At 35.4% G+C, this 18,037-nt stretch overlaps 2 protein-coding genes and 1 long non-coding RNA gene across 3 annotated transcripts; all 3 read right to left on the bottom strand.

Moving 5' to 3' along the window:
* Positions 1–1,995: 1,995 nt before the first annotated feature.
* LOC108198835 (phylloplanin) lies at positions 1,996–2,671 on the bottom strand. Its single transcript, XM_017366615.2, has 2 exons — positions 2,476–2,671; positions 1,996–2,384 (listed from the first exon to the last, which is right to left on the bottom strand). Exons 1-2 carry the CDS (start codon positions 2,648–2,650, stop codon positions 2,107–2,109), a joined length of 453 nt encoding a protein of 150 aa, XP_017222104.1. The 5' UTR covers positions 2,651–2,671; the 3' UTR covers positions 1,996–2,106.
* Positions 2,672–4,383: 1,712 nt separating this feature from the next.
* Positions 4,384–5,446, bottom strand: LOC108198753 (phylloplanin). The gene is made up of 2 exons (XM_017366529.2): positions 5,129–5,446; positions 4,384–4,796 (listed from the first exon to the last, which is right to left on the bottom strand). The coding sequence occupies exons 1-2, from the start codon at positions 5,334–5,336 to the stop codon at positions 4,510–4,512; spliced, it is 495 nt and encodes a 164-aa protein (XP_017222018.1). The 5' UTR covers positions 5,337–5,446; the 3' UTR covers positions 4,384–4,509.
* A 4,188-nt stretch (positions 5,447–9,634) lies between these two features.
* Positions 9,635–17,588, bottom strand: LOC108198756 (uncharacterized). The gene is made up of 8 exons (XR_001802167.2): positions 16,866–17,588; positions 16,342–16,759; positions 15,597–15,985; positions 14,572–14,732; positions 14,315–14,429; positions 13,849–13,990; positions 10,500–12,623; positions 9,635–10,005 (listed from the first exon to the last, which is right to left on the bottom strand). It is a non-coding gene; the product is annotated as an uncharacterized LOC108198756 (long non-coding RNA).
* Positions 17,589–18,037: the final 449 nt, after the last annotated feature.

Here is an 18,037-nt window from a genome sequence, read left to right as displayed (position 1 = left end):
TAACACCGATTAGTAGTGTGAAATTAAAATGGAAAAATGAAGAAATAATTAATTATAAATGTTATCAACATGTTATCTTGTAAGAAGTTGCAGGAGTGATATGGAAAAAGACATGGGGGAAAAGGTTGTGTATTGGGCTACCAGGAGGAACCACTAGATTTGGAGCCCCACCATTTGCAGATGTTGACAAAGCCCTGTTGGGCCTTTTTGATATGGGGAATCTTCTCAAGACATAATTTTTGTCAAAGCTGTTGGATTTAGTTATCTATGCTGGGAGATGAGCTCAATCTTCTTTTCCATTGCCATTACAAGTTAAAACTTTTTGAATGCTCCATAGATGCTATTCTGATGGAACTGAATAAACCTCTTATTCATATTTTATGAAGCTTGTTGCGGTGTTTCTGAATTTAAGAAAGAAAAGAATGTAAAATTGGTTATACGAGAAATTTATCTGAATAAACATACAAGAAATTTGTTTCCAAATTTGTAGGTTTATATGGGAAGTAAATTAAGACTTATAAGTGATTAAACTGTTTGGGTAAAGAGTATGAAACAAAAACTAGAATTATCATCTTTTTAATTTCGGCTTTTTACACAAGCGAGTCAAAAAAAAGTAGAAGCCGACTTCTTATTAAAAAAAGCCGGAAGTCAATCACCCCCAAACAGGCACAAAATATCCAGGAAATTCTAGCTTTTTGCAAGAATCATTAGTGCAGTATAATGAGGTACAACTCGCAAGTAAATAATTGTTGCTGGGAAAAAGTATTGAAATCACTTTAGCTCTGGACGTTATGTTTATTTCTTTCCATATGCTAATAGAATGATCTATAAACATGTTAGTGACTTGGTATAAGTTTCCCACTTTTCCAATTCAAAAGGCTGAAGTAACTATTCCTCTCATGTATCTACAAATCCTTAGAGCTCTATTCTGCAGTCAAAACATGATATTTACGGTATGATAATAGGAGGCTCGGTACTCTCGACAATGTTATTATGTTGTAACAATCGTTTGCAAGGATGAGGAATTGTGAGCAACAGGTTGGCATAAATGCATAATATTGTCAGAGAAACAAAGGAGACTTGAGGTGCATGGTTAATGGGAATCAGAACTCAAACTCATGTATTGATATTTGGATTAACAATTTTGTGGCATGGAATGAACGGGAACTCCAATCTCACTTGGAGTTGGAGGGCAATCATTTCCCGCACTCCTCCTAGATATCCATTACCATGCCATTCATTTTTATTCCCGATTCTCATTCTCACTCACGATCTCGACTCCCCGAACTGGTTCCACACTAATAATATTATATTATATACCTGTGCAAGTAGTCGTTATGTCAAATCATGGTAATACTGATTACTGTGGATGCATATTGATGATCATTTGGCGTATTGTGAACTGCCATAGACGTTGCAGCAGTATTATTGATGAGCTTCTGTCTATTGTATTTGACAACATTTGGTGATCAGTAGGCCAGCTGACTGTAAGACTCTGTAAAATTCCATGTGCTATGTACTATGCTCGTTTTTTAGGTAAATTTAGTTTACCCCCTCTTTACTTGTTTCAGAAATATCATATTTTCACTGCAGTTATTTATTTACTACATGCTCAAGTGCCGATGATCTAATTGTAAACCATCCTTACGATGACATGTTTGTATGAAAGGATTATTTCATTCGGAATTCGATGTATCAGTGCAAATTAATGCACCAGGGGATTCGAAATTGTCACCAAGCTCCCTGTCTTGATCCTGAATATATGTTACAGTTAGAAAGTGTCTGCAGTTGTTAGAATACTATATGATCCTGATAACCCCTCCTTCTAGCATCTCGAGATTTTAGGAGAATTTGTCATTTAACATGATATTAGATGTCAGACTCACATAAGACCCAGGTCAACAGTATCTTGGGGTTTTGGGTGAATTGGTCACTCAACAGCAGTTCGATATTACATCAAGAGTTCGAAATAGAAACAAACGGTACAATGAAAACTATTATAAGCAAGCCGTTTTATTTTGTTTTATTGTTACAGCAGATATTATAGAACACAAAGTAATCCTTGAAATTTCATCTAATATTCATAATATTGGTGACTAGAAGTTGTCAAGGCAAATCAGGGACATAACTGAAACCTTCTGGGATATAAACATAATGTTTTGCATAAAGGCGGATGAATATGCTTCCAACACTCCGTAACGCGGAGATCAGACCTCCTGTGGCTGGAAGGGAGGAGTTGCAGGTGGAGAGCGGCGTTGGGACAACTAATGTGCAGTTCGGAGGTATTGGATTAGGAGTTTGAAGTGTAAATCTACCATCCGCCAAAGTTGTTCCGGTAAGAAGTGGATTTGTAGTATTTACGCACACAACTTGCACCAATGCACCTGCATTTTTATAAAATTTTAGAATAATTTTTTTTGGTGCTTATGTATATGTTGATCATTTTAGGATAACGATGATGATACGAGTGCTCACCTGGGAAAACTGGAGTTGCAGTGCCATTGGTGCCGATACTGCCATTGAGGGTGCAGTAGAGTTTCCCAGTGATATCATAAGAAACAGGATATCCTAGTTGCGCTTCAACAGACGAAGCTGCCATTAAGGTAACAGAGAGTAGAACCAGAACATTAACTGTAAATTTTAGGGCCATTGCATTTAACTCGAAGTGATTGTTATGAAATCTGTCTGCATATTAGCCAATTTATAGAAAGATATAACGAGTAAAAATCAGATAAATGAGCATCGAACTTCTGGGGGCTTTATCTTAGCCTCTTAGATAGCTAATTGCCACTTGTTAGGATCCAAGCGTTTACTACTACACTGAAAGCAGCTACTTGTGGAGAAGGCTTCACAATGTCAACATATCCAACAATATCATCTAAGTTCTGCGAGCTTTACTCCAAAACTGAGGCCACCCTATGAACTGCAACTTGCCCTGTTGCCCATGCACCTTAGTTAGCTCAACTGAAGATTATTGTGTCGTTTAATTAATTTAGCATCAGACGACTTTTTTTTATCATGAAAGTCATATATAATGGAAATAAAGATACGACTTCTTACATGTTCTTCGGATATTGTGTTTCGATCCAATTCATGACGTAACCGTCATTCTGTCAAAAAAAGATATGACTTTTTAGTTACACTGAACTCTTGGGACACGCTGTTTGTTTGTAAGGACAAGTTGTGATGACTGGGAGTTTAAAGTAAAAGACAAGTCAATTGTATGAACAATTTGATAATGTTCTTAGCTTCAATTTCATTGTTAGTAAATTATCAATAAATTTAACATGTAATTTATCATGTTAACTTAATATGGACAACCTTTTGGGACAAGGAAATAAGAAAATGGGAGTAGAAAACTGGGACGGAGGGAGTAGCAAACAAACCATCGGCATTTGCTTCTGCAATTTAAAGTTTTCTGATTTATACGGGAAATCTTAACCTCCATGGAAACATTTTCAATGGAGCATTCCAATTCATGGAATGCATTGCACATTAGAATACATCTTAACCATTTGAGGTTAATGTTTGAGGCAAAGTTTTGGCGAAAATGTGAAACTTTTTTTTTTTTAAATGCATTTCAAATGTTCATAAAAATTTAGAATTTCGATTCCTATTTTGAGTAGCAAGCTCAACTAAATGAAGTCTAGAGGTCTGCAGTTCTTGCTGAGACATGATTTTCATCATATCAAAATGTCTAACAATAGTTATGATAAAGACAAGGTCAACAAGAGTGTTTCCAATACTCTGCCACTCGGAGACCAGGCCTCCAGTGCCTGGAAGGGAGCGGTTGAAGGTGATAAGTGGCATAGGGCCGGCTAGTTTGCAGCAGCTCTCTTGAATTCTTGATCCAGTAGGATGTAGAACAGGAATCCAAGATGAAAGACGTGTACCCGTGCTTCTGTGTAATCTGATCTGCATTGAACAGATGTATATGTTACTAGGGACGTAACATAGAGCAATATTAGGACAGCAACTGTCATTTTATTGGCCATTGCTTCGACTAAATTTCAGTGAGAGCCGATACAAGTGATTTCAGTGATGCAAGGTTACTAGTTTTTTTTTGCTCAGAGTGACTCTTGTGATATTTATAGAAAATTTTCTAGTAATGTTAAGATGTGTGTGATTTGCATTTTGTATTTTTGTTATTAGAGCGAATTTAATATCTATTCATGTTGATGATCATTAGGTGTACCATAAATTCTGAAACACATTGTTGCAGACTTGATAGTTGAAGCTTTTTTTTGCTTTTTTTTTTTTTTTTTGAGAAGCTGCAGGCTCGATTGCTGATGAGGTCTCATGGTCTATAGTTCATGCTTCGACCAAGATATTCATCAGATGAACATGTACAAGGCGTGCAATACTACAATGACAATGATTCGGTAAGCCAATTTATTTTGTTTTATTGCTGTTGGCAGATATCATAAAGTACAGAGTAATTCTTACAACTTCATCATGGATATGATATATTGATAATATTCGCAACACTTTGTAATTGTGCGTAGCTCATCAGAGCACCTGGTAGAAACTGAAACCTGACGGGATCACATTTAGAACGTTGAGAAGGCCAAGAAGAATACTTCCAACAATCTGTAATTGGGAGACCAGACCTCCAACGGCTGGGAGAGTGGAGTCGCAGTTGGAGAGTGGCGTAGGGACGACTATTTTGCATTGCTGTAGGACATTTGACAGAACAAACTGAAGTGGATTCAAGAGTATGGAAAATGCACCATTGGCATCTGTTGTTGTACTCGAAACTATATTTCCAGCTGCACACTTTAATTGAACCACAGCACCTGCATTTGCATGGGATGTTTATACATTAAATACATTTTTCTAGTAACAACTAGCAAGTTTATGCATCATATGAAAACGTTACAGGTACACTGCAAACGTATGTTGCAGCATGCTTAATAAGTGGACCCGGACCCTCCTGTATTGTTAGTTTGTTACACTATACCTTACCTAATAAGTAATTAGGTAAGGTATGTCTGCTGCAACATACGTTTGTCAGGACCCGAAGTCAGTGCAGAACAAATAAAAAACAAGTATACTGGATCTGACCTCATATGCAAAAGATACATGTTAATTATCTGAGGAACTTAATTATGATGGTAGGAGTGCTCACCGGAGAACACTGGTGTGGCAGAGCCAAGGAGACCAGTAGTGCCATTGAGGGTACAGTAAAGTATCCCTTGGATATTCAACAAACGCCCACCACTCCCTAAAATACCGCTTAAGAGACCATCCTGATTCCGGGCAGCAGCAGCAGGAGGCGCCATCAGGCCAACAAAGAGCAAAACCAAGGCAGCAGCAACTGCGTATTTTCGGGCCATTGCTTGATTAACTAGCTAGAGTTTTAGTAGAGTAGTAAAATGAAATGGATGTTGGACAGTACTGAAAGGTTCCTATGTTGAGTTAGAACTGGTTTGCATGGAATTTTCATCTGCATTTCAGCCAATTTATAGAAAAATTTGTTGAAAATAGAGTATGCATGCTTTTGTTAATTGAAATATAGTAAAAACAAACTAGTAAGTAGAGTATTACTTAGCAACTGCCTCTGGAATGTCAACAAATGCGACCATATTTTGCAAGATTTGTGGGCTTTACCCTACAAATGAAGCCCACTCTATACTGCAACTTGGCCCATGCGCCTTCTATTTAGCTCCAAACAAATTTTGTTCTGTTCTGTATTATTACAGCAGGCCCACGAATAAACGCCCTCTGATTTCTCAAATCTGCAAGGAAAATAAAAATAAGTTGATTTTCGGAAATTTTTTATGAAGTATAATTTTTTGAGAGATGTGTTCAGAATTTCTTCCTTTTTTTATGTGTTTGTTTGACTTCAGAAAAATATTATCCGGAAAACAAACGCTGTAAAATAAGAAATATTTGTTAGAAAAATATTTTCCTGTAAATAAATAAAGAAATTTCTACTGTTTGTTTTTGAGATCTCGTCATTTCTATTAGCATTTTAGAGTTTAGACTTCAGCATTGTTTGAATCCGAAATAGATTATTACAACATTAATACTGTCCTGTACTCGCCCAGTTTTTAAAGTAATTTACGTTTTAATTTTTGATAATTTTTCTAAGAGTATTGACACATATTTAAAATTATTATTCTTAAACTTTGCTCATTTATAAGAATATTAAATTTATATTTTAACTTAAAAAATAAATAAATTTAACTATATCTAAAAATATGTGTACGTCTATTATTTTTTATATTTTTATAAAATATATAATAATAATATTAATAATGATGCAGTACAGCCGCAATTTTCAAGAGCCATATGATTTGTTAATGATCATCCCAAAAGGTCTGACCATTTAAAGGAAAAGACAAAGCAATCGGATGAACAAATGATATGATTCTCAGCTTTCATTTTCACAGTGAGAAAATCTAACTGCAAATTGTCATACATATTGCAAACATGTCACTGTTGAAATATGTTCATCACCTTGCTCAGTTGATGCCCGCCTACTTTTGTGGGCTTCCCCAACCATGCGGGCATGGCAATGCCACTCCGGGCAAGGCAGTGCCACTCCTACCTCGAGGGAGTGTCAACTCAAGTCTCGTATCGTAAAAATAAAGATTTTTCTCAATATAAGCCGTCATAAAACAATATCATACTAATGTGGAGTTAATAAGCGTTGTTGACTAACAAGTGGTATCAGAACTGATGTACAAGAATCACAACATTGATGGTTTTGAATTAAGAGGAAATTTTAAAGTGAGTGTTAATCCTTAACAATTTATATCATAATTATTTATCAAAACAATTATTACATTACAAAGTAGTAAAGTGATAAAGTATTCAGCTAATCACAAAATAATTATTAACAAGAATCCCGGAGGACCTAAAAATTCCCAAAAATCAAGTAGGAACACCAGGCAGTTCCAAGACTTCAGGCCTCCGCATGCCATCACCTAGGCATGGGTTTTTTGACGATGTCAGTAAATCATTTTCATCATTTGGAGGAACACCAACAAGTTCCAAGCCTTCAGGCCTCCGCAAGCCATCACCCAGGCACGGGTTTTTTGATGAGGTCAGTAAATAATTTTATCAACTTGGTTTGAACCTGATTCCATGACTTTCTCAAACCTTAATAGTGTTAGTATTATCTTTCTGTGGTGTTCAGGAAAAGTTTATGGTGCGAAGCCCAGTAGATTCTATCCAGTTCCGGTTAAGTTCACCAGATGCTTTGTCTGATCCTGGTGCAAATGCATTTATGACAAGAAATGTAGCTGGAAACAGAAAGAATTTTGGTTCTCCACTTGCTCAGTCTCTGCACTATACTGCAAGCACTGGGCCTCAACATCCTGTGCAATCTGAAGAGAAAAGAAAGAAGAGCATGGTGAAGAACAAAATAGGCAAGGAGGGGAATGGTCAAGAGGCTCAGAATGGCATTGTACTTGATCCTGTGAAGCTAGTGAAGGACCAGGAGGCTGACCTTGAACTGCTTCTTGAAAGTGATTACCAATTGCTTTGGGAAAGCAAAGAAAACTTTGAGGATCAAGCAAAAAACTTGAACATATATTTTGAGGTCATTGATCCCGCAGAGTATGCAACAGTTCTTGATGGCCAAAAGAGCAATGCTGGTGAGCACAATGAATCTTTGGCTGGAGTGCACTTCTCATCTGGCCAGCAGCAGAATTCACCCTCCCCTCGAGTTTAAGTTAACATTTCTTCACAGATTAAGCAAGCATTTCTTGCCCCCTTCCGTCAGTACTCTTAGAAAAATCGAGACTGGACCTACAACTTTGGGCTTACCCCTCCTAATGGCATGTTCCTAACTTCACCGGTGTTTTCCCTTTTCCAACCGTTTCTTCATGCCAATTAGCTCGTGAACCCCTACAAAATCTTTTCCGATCTGTAAGATCTTTGGGCTGATGAGGCAGCTCAGTAGAAAGTTCCTAGTATGTTCCTAGCATATTGGTTGGTGATCTGTGTCACAAAAGCGATCATTGCTTGGTTTGTGTACACCTAGTATATCAGGAAAAATATCGGTGAGCAGGCATGCGTCAAAATTTGAAACAGAAGAAAAGTGCAGAAGGGAACAATATGTAATTTTATCATTTCAGTAGACCATGGAGCAGTTTATTACAAAACAGGGATTAGAGGCATCCATATCAGTTTAATCACATCATAATACTTGTTTGTTACTACTGCTGTTGATATATTTCTCATCAAAAAATTGAGAGATATCTGAGTATTAAGTAGATAATTAATATTCAAATTATCACAATGCTAATCACGAAACTCATACCATAACCAATTAGGAATTGGTTAAAACATATGAAAAATATCACATTGCCAATCATGATACCAGACAAGCTCATACTATAACAAATTACGCATCGGTAAATCTACAAGAACATATGAAAACCTAACACCCGAACTGAATGCTAGGTACATTTTATTAACATCATATACAGACAAGTCGGCCGTGTACAGGATTGAGCAGAGTTGAAATTCGAATTTTAAGCATAACTGATTAATAATCTCTTCACAAATATATAGCTATTGTTTTAACTTCCACAGGAAAAAGGACTCGAGGCTACCCTATTAGCAGATTCTCATCCCTAATAGTGTTTGCTATGAGAATAAGGTAGCAGTTTCAGCAACGAATTTTATATTGTTGACTGAAGCAATGTCATTGTTTCCAAAATTGCAATAATATGCTGTTTCGCAATAATTGCACCTACCTGATACAATGATCACACACTACTGACCTCAATTGTATCCGCTTTCTTTCTTTCGGTTTGTAGTTCATTTTTGCTTTAATTTCGGTAGCATAGCCCTTGGTAGAGGTGAAAAATGAAACCTCAGCTGGCTGAGACATATCGTTGCAACCTAAATCTGTCCAAAGAAAGCAGAAATATGTTACGATATGGTTAAAGACAGGATAACAGTTTAGTACATGGAACAAAGTCTTATGCATAGCAAAACATTTCTATATTCTTAAATAGCGTGTTTTTTTTAATGTGTTACAGCTACTATGCTCTGTAAATTATTACTCAAAACAGCAAAACCCAAATCACTATTGACACCTTATAATCTGAAATCAAGCACCCACAAGCATCTTTATTTAAGAGTTAATTCCCTCGAGCATAACAGAAATTCCTTAGATGTAAAACAGGACAATTAGCAGAAAGAACAATTATGTATTAGACTTGCAACTAATTAGCTGAACAAGATAAATCTTATCTATAACTTCTTGCTTTGATTAATAGTAACAGTATATACAGATTGTAATTATGTGTGCGCAAGATTAGAATAAGATTTTTAAGGAAGTGAATATACTCATTTATTCAGGATAGAGACGGCAACCCTTTGCTGAAAGCAGGGCGGATGGGTGATTTGCAGAGAAGGAAGAGTGGAGAGCTATAGACGGGGCGGCGTGTATAGATCGAGGGTTAGTCTCTCTACTTGGGAAATATATATACTCGTATTACAAGGGCACGTGGCACAGTCCGAATGGGTATCTTGGCTTTACTCGGATTGTGATTTCATTTATTCCAATCGCTAGCATTCGTTGTTTCAGGCTTTCATCTCAGCCGTCCAAGCTCATTCGCTACATCAGCTAAAAATTATGATCCCCGACCCAATGGGCCTAGTGTGGCTGCACTGGACCAGGGCCGACACTGATCAACTCACATTAACGTCATTCAAAATTAAAGGTTAACCAATACATGGATTGGGTCGAATCTAAGATTAAATATGAAAAAACATACCTTATACATTATCTAGTCACTTTTCCGAAGGGTGAACATTCAAACAAAAATATATGAAAGAAATTTTAACAAGCAATTGATTACTCTGAAAGTAAACTGTCAGAACACACCAATTTCTTCCAATGTTCTTTTCTCATGTCTGTCAGGCCCATGATCTTTATCCGTAAAAAGCACTTGGCTCGATGGTGTTTCAAGACTTAAATTTCAGAGCATAAGGTGTGTTGCTTCTGTTTAACAATGGCTGTAAGGGAGTCGAACAACTTTGCTGTAAGGAGATATCCGTGGGTGAGACCTTCAGTTTCTTTGTCTGTGCTACATTATTTAGATTCAAAAAACGTGTTCCCTTTGACTAATACTGTCAATACAAAATCACTTGCAATTGACATCATGTTGAATACTTTTTAAAATATCCTGCAGTGTGGCATTGTCAGTAAAGGTTGTCCTAGTAAAAGCAGGAGTTTTTATCGGACTTGTCATCCTAACGGTGCCAACAAATCGATAAGCTTAAGGGAAAAATATAAAAATGTTGCTTTATTTGATTACTTCTAAAAATATGATAAAATAAATATTGGTTAACATTGATTAATAATTTAATATTAATAATTGAACAAATTCAACTTGTAAATTCTCTGAAGTATACAAACCAAGGCCCTCTCTGTTAACATTAACCTAACAACATTTTAAGGGGCACATTAACACTATACATATAGTGTAGATTGAAGGTCAAAGAGCGGTAGTTGCATACGGCATAAGTCATACCTTCTTTCTTAAAGAACTTGATAGGCCCTTATCAGTACTTTGCACCAAGTTTGTAATATTGGCAAGTGGAGAACGACGGTCTTTAATCCCAACAGTGAGAACATCCAGCAGCTAATCCATAATTCTTACCATGAGTCCCATTCTTTGAAGAACCTAAAAGAAATTTAAGAATTCATTGCGAAATGGTTAATTATAAAACATTCTTAGAGACTATGATGTAATAATCATAAGGTCAAAAGGAAGACAAGTTCAAACCACATCAAGAGGATATGTAACATGGATAAAAAAAAAATAATTCTGGTCAAAGAATACCATAAGGCATAAGCAAGACAGATAAAGATCAAAATATAAAAATAAAATCAGGATAAACACATAATATACAACTTCTGTTAGAAATATGAATATTGCTGGAGTGTAAAGAAAACAAAACTAATCACCAACACACAGGGATGAAGTTATGACGGTCATGCGCATCAGCACGAACAGCTCCCGGGCCAAATTATGAAACGGAACAAAGAATACATTAATTAGGGTTATCAAACCCCGGTAACGTGTATAACTGTTACTCCTTCTGTTTTCAAAAAAATGACGCTTGACTATTTGTATCAGCTAAAATTATTATTTTCAAATTTTCTTTTTATGAATTAAAGTATAAGTTTTATATTTTTATTTTAAAAATAATTAGTTTAGATATATGATCAATGCTCTTAAAATTGTATCCCAAAAAGTTAAACGTCATTTATTTGAGAACAGAGGGTGTAGTACAAAGATTCCATATTATACAATATTAGATAAGATGGTCTAAAAATTTCTTCAGATAGATATACTCCCTCCGTTTCAAAATACATGTCCACTTTAGAAAAAAAAAATTGTTTCAAAATACTTGTCCACTTCAACTTTCAATGTAAAGTTATATTTCCAAAATCAACTCTCCTCCACATATTTCAAATTTATATTTCCAAGATCAACCATACACCACACATTAGGTTCAATTAATGACTTATTACACCTCTTTTTTGCCAAAATCAACTTTTCTTAAACTATGTGATTTTTTTAAAGTGGACATGTAATTTGAAACAGAGGGAGTAGTATATACATATTACATAGACAGAGCCTCAAATTAGAATAGACAGCGCGACAATTTGCAACAGTTTAAAAAAATAGAAGACAGGAGCACGTGAGGAAAGCTTACAGGAAGTGGACGCGTGGTATCAGTGGCAGTGTAACGTAAATATGGTCCTGGTGAAGGGCAAGAGATGTAAAAAGCCTTCAAATATGTTTGGAGGATATATCCATTTATAGATTTCTAATACTCAAGTGTAATAATATGATAAAAAGTCGTGATACCCAAGAACATGCACAAGGGTCAAGTAACATTTGACATGTGCAAGTATTAACAAGATAATATCTCAGTAATTATGCAGCATCAACACTTGGGTGTTAACCTGGGAATATCTGGCATATCATGATATGAGCTTTAGAAACATATGCCACATATGTCCATCAAGCAGACTCCAATTTGTGACACCAAAAAACTATGCCGTATTTGCAAAAGAAAAGAACGGAAGAATTATGGATTCTAAACAGCTCAATGACAGCATAATGGATGCTGTCGTTCCTGATGTTGACGACACTCATGAGTCATGAAATATCAATAATGTTGGAGTTATAGTACTGCATCCCGTACAGGGCAGGGATGTAGAAAAAACAAACTTGAGGGGAACAGAGTCACCGAAAATTTCTTTGAGGCTTTATATGTTCATTTGGACAAACTTAAAAAGGCCAATGTGCAACCCTATAAAAGTACGTACACTACTGGAAAAAGGGGGCCATATCGCATAGCAAGAAAAGGCGCAGGGCAAAAGAAATATAAAAAATCACAGATCAATAATTTACTCAGTATTACTGAAAATGCTCAATGTATGATGTATAGATAAGTGAACATGATCAATCAACTTCTTAGAACAAAAGAAAAGGTGATATTTGGTAAGCACGGGCTTTTGAAACTCTGAATGCGCTTTCCTCGTGCTATATCTCCACTCTTCCCTCTTTTAATGTGAAATGCCCTACTTTGTTGAGAGAGACATGTAGTAAGGATCACTTGACCAGTTTCATAATGGGCATCTGTAAGGAAAAGTTGAAGGCAACGATTACCAAATCTACTATCCTACAAAAATTAAACTCCTAGACGTCAATATACTATACCCTATTTCTCAGAGATTTGGCAAGTTGTCAAAGAAGAAGGGTTTAGTTTCTATATATATATTTCACAATTTCAAAAATAGCATACTAAACTAATATTCGCTAGGAAAACATGTTACATAGTATTATTAAGGGAACAACCAGGGAAGGCAATCAGATTTCATAGGGACCAATGTTAGAATTTCTGTGGTCCCTAAAAAATGTTAAAACGAAAAGCAAAAAATAAAAGTTGATAGCATAAATATATATAAATACATACATATATATATATATATATATATATATGGGTTGCGCTCATGATTTTTCATCGTTGTGTGTGTTCAAAAATAATTTTAAAATATATTACATAGATATTAACATTTTTTTGCATGTGAAGTTCTGCTGCAGAACCCTAACTAATACTTAAGTTCTGCTGCAGAACCCTACCTAATACTAGAAATAAGGTAAGGGTTCTATGGTTCTCTCTCTAATGATTGTCTCTTGAACATGACCCATATATATATATATATATATATATATATATATATTGATCTGCTTAAAGTAAAAATGCTTTAGCAAAACTTTTTTTTAAAAAAAAAAGCTCAAACTCGATTGCAACATAAGATCAATAATTTTTTCAATAAAGCAAGGCCCCTCCAATCGTTCTTACAGCTCTACTAAATCGACCTATGCAAACACCTTGAAACCACATTTTTATAGTAAAATTGCATATATCTGACTTCTTATACAAATTAATACAATTAAACATTAGTACAATCGCAAGAAACAATAATAATATTCTGGTTGTCTAGTTTAATAATTAAATTATTACTCCCTCAGTCCCTCTAGGTTGTTAACATTTGGGAAAGAGAGCTCGTGGGTTTATCCAGTGCGCACCCGAAGGGTAGCGGCTGCGGGTTCCTACGTTAAAAAAAAAATAATTATATTTTCATATATTATTTTAATATTTTTTCTTTCGAAATAAAATTTTAATGTTCAAATTCTTATTCACAAAAAAAAAATTCAAAATAGTTATGGAGCTATATTTTATGTACGTCTTAAAATGCGTGTCAAGTAATGAAAAAACTGTTAAGAAATGGAAGGGACGGAGGGAGTATAAAATTATTTAGCTGATTTTTTTTTAGTGAAATATGATAAACCTACTTACATCCAGGAAGCAGTCGTAGCAGGATCAGTAGGAAGAGGTTCCTCAGAGTCCTCAGGTGCAAATTTAATATAGAACTCCAAAACAGTGGAAAAAGAACCATCATCCAGATTCTGTCGTTTAGCATCTTTAGCAAGCTCAACACCTGCATCATAGAAATGCCTTTCAGTTAATATTGTAAGTTGACTTCATTAAAAGCAATTTATGAAAACAAATTTATACTGTGGCGACAATTTTGTCAAGTCTAAACTGAAGCATCCAACATCTTCAATTCTTATGACAATAATTGAAGAAAATCCCTATTCAATCAATGCTTCTGTTTATTTTAATTAGTTTTATACCAAAAGTGCTTTCCTCAGAAAGTACCTAGTTTAAATTAGCTAATTTAAACAGGCTCTATATATCAAACTGAAATATCTTGTGCAAAATAATGAGAAGAAAAGCAAGCTCTTTAGGGCCATGCTCTTGCCTGACATGGGAGACTGACAATTTGCACAGTTCTTTTATATTTTCCTTCGTAAGTGGCCATTTGTTCCTCTGATGACCTCAGTGGATGCAAGGGGAGTTGCATATGTCAGCTGTTTCTGGAGTAAGTTGTGAAATTGTAAGCAGCAAACCAATCCGACAAGTAGATTTATTTACAAAGATGTGAATCAGAGAGAGAAATGATTACAAAATAGGAAAGCAGCAAAGCAAAATATGAAACTTAAGGGAATATGAGTTTACGTAGAATATCATAAGTTCGGCTACGCCCTGACATCTGAGATGCACTTGCTATTTCTCTCATTTTCTTTTTGTTCTTAGCACGAGAAGTTTCAATATCTTTGACAGATGAAGTCTGCCTTATTGACAATGTTCCTTTACTGGAGTCAAAACATATTTGAACTCTGAAATACAAACTGAAACACATCAGCCAGTCCATAAGTTACTTTAACTGACAAAAAAAAAGTATATGTAGAAGCACAACATCTGTGCAATCAAGCTGAGAAATGGGTTTTTTGTACACCACTAAAAAGAATATGACGATTAAAAGATAACTTCAAGAAACACTGCTAATTTTCACTCGGTTGTTCATCTCTGGTTTTTGAACAAAACCATACAGTCTAGTCATAATGTCTGGACTAAGGATATCAGATATCCTGGACATTTATGATTTCAGGGTAAGGCGACATGCATCTGTGGTCTATATATGATTAAATCAGAAACCCCTTTCAAATTGAGCATAAGTGCATATCATGTTATGTTAAGGCCTCAATCATCCATTAACATAAATTTAATCTACAGTTGTAGGCCAACAAGACTATTTGCATATCATATGGGCGAATTGGGAATCGGAACAATTATCAAAGAGACAAAGAGTAATGACACAAATATAAACTGATTCTTTACCATTTAGGCTAAGAGAAAAGTAAGCAGAAAACTAGAGACATTTACAGAACACATTAAGCTAGGAAGCATGAGTGTGGGTGCCGGTGTGGGTGGGGGAATTCAGCAAATTCAAATATACAGGGATTCGGGTGCGGGGGATTCGACAAATATTAATATATTAAAGATATATATTATATATGTATTTTAAAAGTTGCATTTATATTTAAACCAAATAATCAAATAATTAAGTTCATTATCTTTAACAATTTACATTAAAATTATTTGATAACACAATTATTACATCATAAAGTAGTAAAGTGATAAAGAATGCAACTAATTACAAAATTAATTATTAACAGAAATCCCTAAGAATCTTGAAGCACCTAAGAATCCCAGGAATCGAGTACACGGTGCGGTGTGGTGGGTGAATGAAGAATTCCTGCTTTCTCGAAAACACTGAACCACAGAAGTAACAATGTTGTGGAAGTGAAATATAAACCTTTGACTTTTTGCATTGATTGCCAGATCTAGCAGGATTCAATTCCTGGAAGGCCCGACCAGAGGATTGATTTTCCTCGTATGTCAGAGTCCGCATGAATAATACTTTTAAGCTTCACACGAGCTTAAACTGGCAGCCTTCCTTCCAAACATACCCAGGTGGACTTCAGTGTCAGTAAGCCTGTATTCCTCCAAAGTTCAGTCCTAGTATGTTCCTAGCATATTGGTTGGTGATCTGTGTCACAAAAGCGATCATTGCTTGGTTTGTATACGCCTAGTATATCAGGAAAAATATCAGTTAGCAGGCATGCATCAAAATTCAAAACAGAAGAAAAGTGCAGAAGGGAACAATATGTAATTTTATCATTTCCGTAGCAGTTTTTTACAAAACAGAAGACTAGAGGCACCCATATCAGTTTAACCACATTATAAAATAAAACTTCTTTGTTATTACTGCTGTTGATATATTTCTCGTTAGAAAATTTGAAAGAAATCTGAGAATTAAGTAGATAATTAATTTTCACATTATCACATTGCCAATCATGAAAGTAGACTAACTCATACCATAACCAATTAGGCATTGGCTAATCTACAAGAACATACAAAAATTTTTTAAGGAAGTGAATATACTCATTCACTCAGAATAGAGTAGGCAACCCTTGGCTGAAACAGGGCAGATGCGCTATTTACAGAGAAGAAAGAGTGAAGAACTGTGGACGGGGAAGCGTGTATAGATCGAGGGCTCTCTACTTGCGAAATATATATACTCGTAATACAAGGGCACGTGGCACAGTCTGAATGGGTATCTTGGCTTCACTCGGATTGTGATTACATTTAATCTGATCGCTAGCATTCGTCGTTTCAGGCTTTCATCTCAACCGTCCAATCTCAATCGCTAGCATTCATCGTTTCAGGCTTTCATCTCAGCCGTCCAAGCTCAATCGCGCCAGCATTCGTCGTTTCAGGCTTTCATCTCAGCCGTCCAAGCTCATTCGCTAGATAAGCTAAAAATTATGATCCCCGACCCAATGGGCCTAGTGTGGCCGCACTGGACCAGGGCCAACACTGATCGACTCAATAACATCATTCAAAAATAAAGCTTAATTGATACATGGATTGCCCAAAATCTAGGAGTACATATGAACACAACATACCTTATACACTATCTAGTCACTTTTCTGAAAGGGGTGGACATTCGAACAAATGTACCGAAAGTTTCTTTGAGGCTCTATATGTCCATTTGGACAAACTCAACAAGGGAATGAATTCATAACCCTCAGAAAATTATGTACATTGCTGGAGAAAAGGGGCCCGGTTGCTTAGCAAGAAAAAGTAGGGAAACCAATCAGATTACTTAGGGCCCAATGTTAGTTTAAAATTGAAGATATTAAGCAGAGATAAATAACATAAATTAAGAGTTTCTACTGCAGAGAAAGGAATTCACGAGATAATACCACAGCTTCTGGACGTACCTGCACCGCAATATATATATTTTACAGGAAGTAGTTTGAGTATTTCTGATAGCATTCTTCAGGTAAGTCGCAAATACTCCGCATACTTAACTGAATTTCAGGCATAATTCTGGGGTTTTTAACAATCGGGGTACTAATCGTATTCGAAATTTGATTGTGGTAGGTTTTTTGGAGCTTGACTTACCTTTTGAGGACTTTAGCTTCCGGAGCTGAGCCTGGAAAAAGCCTGATAGCCTCACCTTCTTCTTCGTAGTAGTATCAATCGTGAGCATATTTGTCAGGCCTTATAAACCCTAACCTTTGTGCAAGCTATTGGGCAAATTTCCAGTTTGGGTCCCGGTATCTAGCAGTCTATTGCCGGCAATCTTTCACGGTAATTAACATCGGGTCTTTTTGAGATTATATCTAAAAATTTTGGTGTAGAGATTAAATAACTGTGTAATAATTTTTTTGTATTTGTTTATTTTGAAGTATAGCATAAAAATATAATATTTTTGATGAGGTCCGACAAAGCTGTAAAATATTTTCTTTTTTTCAAAAACATGGATAGCTATTTATTTTTTCTATCCAATTTGTATATGTATATATAAATTATTTTATCTCATACTCCCTCCGTCTCAATTTATAGGTCATTTTTGTTTTTCCAAAAGCCAAATTAACTAATTTATTTGTTGTTTTACAAAATAAAAAGTTACATATTAAAATAGATTTGATTTACCTTTTGCTGATATTTTTTTAATTTTTTTTCAATTATATATCTATAAATTCCTGTCAAAATATAATTAATTTGATTAGTCAAAAATTAAAACGGACTTATATATTGAGACGGAGGGAGTATCATTTATCATTTGGAG

The sequence above is a fragment of the Daucus carota genome, chromosome 8, assembly GCF_001625215.2.
Source record: "Daucus carota subsp. sativus chromosome 8, DH1 v3.0, whole genome shotgun sequence".
NCBI classification, from domain to species: Eukaryota; Viridiplantae; Streptophyta; class Magnoliopsida; order Apiales; family Apiaceae; genus Daucus; species Daucus carota.
This window is presented reverse-complemented; position numbering and strand designations above follow the sequence as displayed.